This window comes from Phaseolus vulgaris, chromosome 11, assembly GCF_051622355.1.
Source record: "Phaseolus vulgaris cultivar YP4 chromosome 11, ASM5162235v1, whole genome shotgun sequence".
Lineage (NCBI taxonomy): Eukaryota > Viridiplantae > Streptophyta > Magnoliopsida > Fabales > Fabaceae > Phaseolus > Phaseolus vulgaris.
In genome coordinates this window covers 1,742,046-1,751,483 of record NC_143508.1, presented here as the reverse complement: position 1 = coordinate 1,751,483, position 9,438 = coordinate 1,742,046, and the positions used below count along the sequence as shown (strand labels likewise).

The 9,438-nt window shown below is 34.0% G+C and overlaps 1 protein-coding gene across 1 annotated transcript; it reads right to left on the bottom strand.

Annotated features, from left to right (window-relative positions):
* Positions 1-4,606: 4,606 nt before the first annotated feature.
* SIR (sulfite reductase) lies at positions 4,607-8,877 on the bottom strand. The gene is made up of 8 exons (XM_068640351.2): positions 8,466-8,877; positions 7,532-8,311; positions 7,157-7,453; positions 6,496-6,693; positions 5,789-5,923; positions 5,588-5,704; positions 5,345-5,503; positions 4,607-5,218 (listed from the first exon to the last, which is right to left on the bottom strand). The coding sequence occupies exons 1-8, from the start codon at positions 8,634-8,636 to the stop codon at positions 5,012-5,014; spliced, it is 2,064 nt and encodes a 687-aa protein (XP_068496452.2). The 5' UTR covers positions 8,637-8,877; the 3' UTR covers positions 4,607-5,011.
* Positions 8,878-9,438: the final 561 nt, after the last annotated feature.

Genomic DNA, 9,438 nt, shown 5'->3' with positions numbered 1-9,438 from the left:
GAAGCATATACGACAAGCATAAGGAGTGAAAGAAGAAGTATATACTGACTGACCCTAAACCTTAAACCCTAAGGAGTGAAAGAAGAAGTATATACCGACTGACCAAAATAAAGAAGTTGATTGTTCATTCGGTAGGAGTTCTCTGAATCCCTTATGTACAATAACACTTCCAATTCAAAATTTTAAAATAATAATTATATTGATTTTTTTTATATATATACTCTCCAAACTCATTTATAGTTAAGATAGGATCAAACTCAAAATCCTATGAGAGTCCTTGTTATTAAGTATGCATTAATTTTTAATTAAGTGCACAAGAGTACACGAGTGTCTTATAATTAATTTTATCACGCATATTGAAGCTTACAATAAGTTAAAAAGTAGAAAGTCCACATAGGTTTAAACTATGAAGTGGAGCAATGTATGTGTTGGCATTTGAAAAGTTGAGATAAAGTTAAATGAATTAGAACCAACCATGTAAAGAAAATTGTATAAGGTTATCCTTTGTGTTGTGTCTTGTTTCTGTGTCTGTCTCATTGCACAATATTTACTCAGATTCTCTTGGGCTTCTCGTTTCCATTCATTGGTTATCACTCTCAAACAAACCAAAACTCAAAAAATGGAGCATTTCAAATGTTCCTCTTCATCACTCACGGATTTTACTTCACCATCCTAAATTTCAGAGCACACCTCTGATTTACCAAGTGAGTCATAAACTTGTTGGAACTTTATCATGTGAGATACACCACAAAATTTAACACTCAACAAACTCATCAAAATTTATTAAATATTTTGTTGAAGATATGTATTGCTGAAATACAAGGTCTTTTGTAATAGATAAGTGAAACAAATTTATTAAAAAATTTACTTTAAGCCTAATTCAACGTCATAAAATTGACTTATAAGGTGAAGTTTGCACCTACTTACATACTATGAAGTGTTTCGATCTTTAGTCGATGTGCGATCTCCAACACACACCTCTCACGCTGAAACTATCAACTCGTGTGTGAAAATATATGTTATGGGTGGTCCGATAACGGCCCGATAGCGTGTGACACGATAAGCACAACAAACTCTCAATGAGATAAACTTTAAATGGTTTTAATAACATATTATAAATAAAATTTTAAGATAAAACAAAAGAGAAAAAGGAAGGAAAAGATTTATAGTCAATGTTTGATTTCCAACAAAATCTCATCTTACAAGTCGGTCGGTTATAAAATAATGTTCACAAACACTTATCAATTATGAATTGATGTTATTTTTAATTAATGTGAGATCTTTATTTTTTTTATTTAAAATTTAAATGTTACATGTGATTCTAATATCTTAAAGTTGAATTTCTAGCAATATTAAATACCTGATGGCATTAAGCCACAAATAGTAAGTTAGAAGAAAATAAAATAAAAGTTAGAAGCGTTTGATGGAATAAATTAAAATTGAATTTAAACTTTATGTAGACAGGAAGTGGTGGAAATTGAATTAAATTGTATAAAACTGGAACATTCGTTTTTAAAATGTAGTGGGAGCATTGGAATTTGAAATATCACCGATTCAAATCGATGCGTTAAAACTAAGTTTTATTTATTCCATCATCAGTGCTGTCAACGTTTCTTTATAAAATAAAATAAAAAAATCAATTTTTGCAAAGCAATGAATTATGAAGCACAAACACCTACACATACACTCACACTATAAATATAAAAATATAAATATGTATAATTTTTAAAATGTTAGTTACGAAGAAACAAATATGCATATTATATAAATTTATAATAAAATTTTATGTCCACAAATATATTTTAATTTTTTAGTATTTCATTATTGCTCCGGTTAAAAGGATTCATTCATTGTTTTTTAATCATAAATAAAAATTTATATAATAAATTTAAATTTTTAAAAAATTAATGTATTTTTTTTTTTAAAAATTATGTTAAAATCGTATTAAAATTATAAAAAGTTCAACAAATACATTTTGAATTAGATACTTCACGTATCTTACGAGTGTTAGTGTCCAATACGTGTATTGTACGAATGTCAATGTTCCGATACGTGTATACGACATCGACATATACTTTAAAAAACGTGTTTTAGCTTCATAAATACATTTCTTTTAGATTTTTAATTTCGTGAGTGGAAAATGGGAGAAACAAAATTGGAAAAAAAGCAGAGTCTAGTGTAATTATTAATCATTTCCTTTCGAAAAAATTTCATGATTTTACCGTTACAAAATTGTACTATTATAATTTTGTCCTTTTCTCATGAGTAAGTTGTAAGAAGATAAATTGTTTATAATAAAACTTGAATTTGCAACGTGAAAGTTGATTTATTTGTTTATAGCAGCTTTTGAAATTAAAGAATTTTAGCATTACTGACATGTTGCTAATGGAAGTATCTAGGCAAGTCAAATGCTATATTTTATGCATTATACTCACAATCAATGCTAATTAAGCGATTATTCTTTGTTACCAAAAGCACTTTCTTGTCCTTTATGCGTTTCTCTCTCTTCATAATCAAACTTTATGTACTCTTTCATTCAAAAAAATAGCTTTATATATATATATATATATATATATATATATATATATATTTCTTTGAGGTGTCTCCACCAAAAGTTATTTTAAGTTGAAAACGTTCTTAATCAAATTTAAAGTTTAAATATGAAACATGAAATTGTTTATATTAGTGTAGTTGTTTGTATAAAGAGTACAAGAAAAAAAAATTGAATTAGAGAACTATAATATTTACATAATAAAATTAGACATTCGTTTTAACCATCAAATTAGACTCTTTATGCAAAGTTTTATATTCATGAAATATTGTAAAAGAAAGCTTGTTTAAGCAATTATGTGATGTTGTTCTTAATGATTAAATACTATAAATGTTTGATTTTTTTTTTTAAATCTATAATATTATTATAATAACATATAGAATTTGTACTTTTTTTTTCTGCTATAACATATAGGCAATTGCTTCCTGGGCCAATCATAGAGGAAAAAACGAAAATACCATTAAAAAAAAGGTACATATAAAATTAAATTTTGGATTTTCTTTTTCAGAACACAATAATTTTTTTTGGATAAATTTTTTTTAGAATGTATTATTTTTCAATTCTGGAATTTTTTATCTAGAATGGGATTTTGATTTTTTTTTTCTGGATTTTTATATCGAAACACAAAAATCTCTTATGATCTATTTTTTCATAATGCATTATTTTCAATTCTGGATTTCTATTTCTGGAATAAAGGATATTTTTGGAATTTTGAAATGATGTTGGGTGCAGGGAGCATTTGCCAAGGTTTGATTGAGCAGCCCAAACACAAAATATCCTCTACCCGGCCTTATAGAACAGGGTTACTTCTTCCTGCACCTCCATACCTTCTTCTCTCACCTCCACAGATTTTCGTATTTTCAAAAATGTCCCTCTATAATATTTCGGATTACATAATCTGGAAGTCATTTTTCAAATTTGTAATTAGCTTCCAGATTATATAATTTGGAAGTCTTTTTTCAGATGCATGATTACTTTACGGATTACATAATTCGAAAGTCTTTTTTAACTTCTGGATTATGTAATCCGGAAGTCTTTTTTCAAATACGTTTCCGGATTACATAATCCAAAAGTTATTCTATAGGGGTGGCACAAGAAGGATAAAAATGTATTTTCATTTTATGTATAGAGATGCCAGAAGAAGATATGGAGGTGCAGGAAGAAACAGTCATAGAACAGTATATATGTGTGTGCACCCCATAAATATGAGATTTTTTACTTTCTCTTTTTTGGATTGTACAATTGTAGAATCCAAAAGTCATATTAACTTTCAAATGATACAATCTAAATTTTTTTTTAGTTTTTTAATTACATAATTCATAAATCATTTAAAAATATTATATTATACAAAATTCATTTTTACTTCTGAATTATACAATTTTAATAACAATGAAGAACATAATTCATAAATCATTTTAAAATATTATATTATAAAGAATTCATTTTTACTTCTGAATTATACAATTTTAATAACAATGAAGAAAATGGTGGGATAAGGGGAGAGTTGGAAAGAAGAAGGTCATGGCTTATGAATTGTATAATTAGAAAGTTATTTTTTATTTATGAATTATACAATCCAAAAATCATCTTTTATTTATTGATTACAGGTAAGTATTTTTTGTTTATGAATTGTATAATGATTATGGATTATTGCACAATTCATAAATTATTTACGTACATAAATATAAATATAACTAACAAATAGATCAATAATCACATCAGTTTTCTTATTTTGTCATAAAAATCTATAATATAGCCTGTCATCTTTGTAATATCTCGTGAACTTGCAAGTCAGACTAGTTGAATCTTAACATGAATCGACTGTGATTCAGCTGAATTATTAACTGTGTAACTATATTTCGTTGAGAAAGGAAATTAGTCTTATCAATTAATAAACTAATTACTATATCTAGAAAAAAAAAAGGGAATATATTTCAAAAGAAAACAAGAAAGAAAAAAAACAGAATTAAATGCAGCATTAACTTGAAGCTTTTCTTTCATCCAAAATATTCTATCAAGAATAACTGCTACATTATAAAAACAAGAATAACCAACTGAAAAGGTGAACACAAACATATTCTGTAATTGATCACTAACAACATGATTGCAATTTACAAATCCTGATTGATGAACTTTATTGAAGCAAGCACAAAAAGGCAAAAAGATCCTACCTAACAACATTTATTGCGGAGAAAAACCAAGCTGTGTAACAGCCAAAATTTGATACAGAATGACAGGAAGGCTTATTTTGTGTTCAGAAACTCGAAGAAAATGATACACCGAAAGATTCTTGCCAAAGATGTTTCAGATAAAAAACAATTAATAACCCAAACATTAGTTTAGTCTATCCCCGGAGTTACCACACAGTAACAACAGAGAGTTGTGCTCAGTTGCTCATCCACCAGTCCTGTCAAAACGAAGCAACATCACATGTATCCTCCTTGACTGAGTAAATGGAAATCATTCACCTTTTCCATTTTGGTTGGCAGCAACATAATTACGGATAATTTCCATGGCCAACTGATGAGCACTTTTGTTTTGAAGCTTTGCCAATCCATCCATGGCGTCGTATGTCTCCTTGTCAGTAAAAAGCTTGAGATTGTGACGTGATGGTGCAACCACCGGACCTTCCCATTTCTCAACATGTTCCTTAAGCTTATCAAATCCCTGGAAACAGAAAATGGAGTGACTTAGGCCAAACTTACCAATCACTTTAACGACCATAATAATCATTTTAAAGATTAACACAAGAGTTAGTACATGCAAATAAAAAAATATACCATCAAAACTCACCAGTCTGTTTGTGAAGTCGCCAAATGATTCTTTAGATTGACGCCTTTGCTTCCAATAATAAAATAAAGGCTCCAAAACATTTTCAAGGTCGTGAAGCTTCACCTTGTCCATGAAACTTCGAGCTAATGATGTTTGTTTATGGTTCCCTCCAAGCCAAATCTGCAAGAGAAAAGAAAAGTGAGCATGGTACTCTTTTGAATTTTTCTATCAATTGTAAGTGGATTGAACTGCTGATCAACAAACCTGGTAACTATTTGGGCCATCACCAACTAAGCCAAGTTCAGCCATGTATGGTCTAGCGCAGCCATTAGGGCAGCCAGTTATCCTTACAACTACAGACTCACTATACCTCAGACCAACCTGAATTGCAGACAGCAAAGGTTTAAGTATGCATATTAGTGATCTCCATCAAATCAATATTGCCGTATATATCTGCAGCGATACCTTATCGAAAACAGCCCGAATCCGCTTAAGAATGTTAGGTATCCCACGTTCAGCTTCAGTAATTGCCAGTGGACACAATGGGAAAGCAGGGCATGCCATTGCTGTTAAGTTGAGGGGATCTACAAATCTAGGTTGCTGTTCACAGCAAAACAGGTCATTATAGTCTTATTAATGAAGATTTCAATATACTGAAAATATAAATTCAAAAAATAAAGAGAGATGAGATTAAAAAGAGTAAATAATGAGAAGGAAAATAGAGGAGTCGAATAACATTGAGCATGATGCCAAGCAAGTGTAGTTTGGAAGAAATTAACCAAAATACGTAAGGGAAATTTCAATCACCAGTTCATCATACATGTCAAGCATCAATCAGAAGTGCATTGAAAAGGAAAAAAATTATCAACTTTCCACAGTGTTGTACACGAAAAAAAAGATCCATAACAATGGCGACATCTAATCAGATCTACAAACTCCTAAAAGTTACAATTGTTATCTGTGATATGATATGCGTGTTTCCCCGTGAAACACAAGGAAAATACTAAGTAAATTATGATTTCTAAATGAAACTCCAAAATGTAAGGCTTTTGAGCAATGCCAAGAGTCAGCAGGGACAAAAATCAATTAAAAATACTTTTATTAACTAACAGTGTTCAACACAGAAAACAATTACAAAGTAATCTGTAAACATTAAGCTGTAAGCATCTCACCAGCAGACCAGCCTGGGCTAGAGTAGTTGTAATGGGACGCTTCCACGAAGCACGAACATCAGTCAAGATGATGTTCTGATTCGGAGTGATTCTTACATTCAAATTATACTTCTCAATAACCTCCCTCAATGTCTTTTTCATCTTTCCACCAATTCGACCATTATCAACATGAAGCCCATAAAATAATTTGCCATCACCCTGGATAATGAAATACAACAAATGAGCCCATATATAGCATAAGGAAGTGGAACACAGACACAGACAGAGCCACACAGCCACACAGACACACAGACACACATATATATATGAAGTTGAACGAGATAAATAAAATCTACAAGGCACCAAAATTATGAGAATTTACAATAATCTTCCTTTACCCAATCTTCCAGATATTTTGTAGGTTTCTATGTTTGCTTATCACACCTTTCCAGGCATATCAGAACTGGAACAATTACACACATCACAGGCAATAATAAAGCAAGTACAAGTACAACTCAGCTGTTAAATCCACAAATAGACATTAAACATGTGAATCCTATCCACCAACTTTCATCATTCCAAATGTATATCACTATCACCGGCATGCATCAATAAAAAATATTATGGACTACACAAGCAGGCATAGAGACATTGCTTTTATCCACTCGTCTACAGAACCAACCTGTTCATGCCAGCCAAGATAACTTTTAAATTCCCATTCCGGCAATACACGGAAAGGTTCAAATTTCTTGCCATAATACTGCTCAACCACACTTCTAAACTTCTCAATCCCCCAAGAGCTGATCAAATATTTCATTCTACTATACTTGCGGTCATCTCTTCTCCCATTTTCTCGTTGTGTGACAACAATTGCTTTCACTGCATACAGAATATCCTCCTTTGGTACATAACCTAATGGCTCGGCCAAGCGAGGAAAAGTGGTTTCTACCCTATGGGTTCTTCCCATTCCTCCACCAACCTGCAACAATAATTAAAAAACCCCAGTCAGAACAATGGTAGAAAAAAACCACTCAACTGTTATCCACACCCATCTTACATATATGTTGTACCCTTGAGGCTCCCCCGCTTCATCGGTGACAACAACAACGCCAATATCATTTGTGAGAATATCCACCGAGTTGTCAGTTGGCACAGTAACAGCAATTTTGAATTTCCTCGGCAAGAACTGAGTACCATAGATGGGCTCCGGTGAATCTGGGAAATTTGTACCATGAGAATTGTCATTCCGTGCCTGAACTACTTCAGGCGGTTCTGATGACAAAATCTTTTCCCCGTCTACCCAAATATCATAGTAGAAACCAGACTGAGGAGACAGGAGCGCAGCAATGTTTTCCGCAGTCTCCTGAGCCAAAAGATAATCCTTTCTCACGACGGGAGCAGCAGGAGCAAGCACATTCCTGTTCAGGTCACCGCACGCACCAAGAGTTGAGCCCATGTTCCTAATAATAGTACCCATCACTGTTTTAAGATCCTTCTTGACAACACCATGGAGCTGAAAAGTCTGTCTGGTGGTGAGCCGAAGCGTCCCGATCCCAAACTGGTCAGCAAGATCATCCATGGTCAGGTAAAGCTGGTTCGAAACCTTCCCAGAGGGGTTCTTGGTCCGTATCATGAAAGAGTAGCTTCGGGAGCCACGCTCTTCTCTATTGTACTGCTGATAGCTTCCATGAAACTTGATCAACTGAGTCGCAGCCTCGCTTATATTAGGCGCATCCGTCAGCATGTCCTCATTCAGAGGATATCGTATGAAATTGCTCTGTTCTTTGAATATTTCGACTTTGCTGCGCTTTACAGTGGCAGTTTCAGACTGCACAGGCTACAGAGAAATCACAGCCGCAACAAAAACCATCAAATTAGGATGACCTCATTCGAAAATCAGAATGCACGTTAAAAAAATCGAACACAGAAGCTGAAACCGAGCATTGAAGAGATTAATAATGAAAAATGGAGAAATGGAGAAAGAAGAAAACCGTGGAAACAGAACGTGTGATGAAGAGAGGACGTGTGGATGAAGGAAGCGGGAGGACATTGCGCGTGAGAGAAGAGACGGCGGCGGACCTCAGGCCATGGAAGGTCGGGATCTGAAGCTTGGAGTCCTTGAGCGCCGCCGAGGTGGTGGCTGCACCGAACGACGTCGTCATGAGGCGGAGAAGGAGGAAGCAAAACGGAAAATTGAAAGCTGATGAATGCGATTATGATGAGGAATAAGGGTTTTGTGCAGTGCTGAGTGAAAACAAAGCAGTGCGATTGGGTGGTAGTGGTAGTAGTAGTAGTGAATGAGAAAGTGGGTTTTGTTTCTCTGCTCACGTGCCTACCACGAGCACGCTTTCAAAGATACTTATATTCGCTCTGGGGAGAGTGCGTGCCACGCGCACGCAACCCTCTTATATTCTTTTTTCTGATTTTTCTTTTCGAGTAACACTCTGAGCTGGGGGCGGTGTAATGCACTCGCCGGTGTGCACTGCATGAAGCGCGTGGAAAATTACAGAACCGAAAAGTTAGTGTTTTTTGGGGCTAGCAAGAGCCAGGAATGAACCTGGACGGAATCTACACATCAATGGAACTTCTTAACCATAATCAAATTCAATTTGTGTTTTTCATTGAAAGAAGAAAGTTACTAATTATCATTAGTAATACTTGTTAACCATAATCAAATTCAAATTGTGTTTTTCATTGAAAGAAGAAAGTTACTAATTATCTGTACCGGTACTGGGCGAGGCCGGGACCTACCTGCCTGCTCGACTCCCAGTCAAGCCTGACCGAGAGACTGATAAGTCAATATCTTCAGAAATCTGGCCGAACGGCCGCAGACCGAGACCTTTGTATACTTGGCCGACTGACGAATGGCCGAGACCTTCGTATACTTGGCCGACTGACGAATGGCCGAGACCTTTGCATACTTGGCCGGCTAACGAGTGGCCGGAACCTTTGGAGACTTAACTG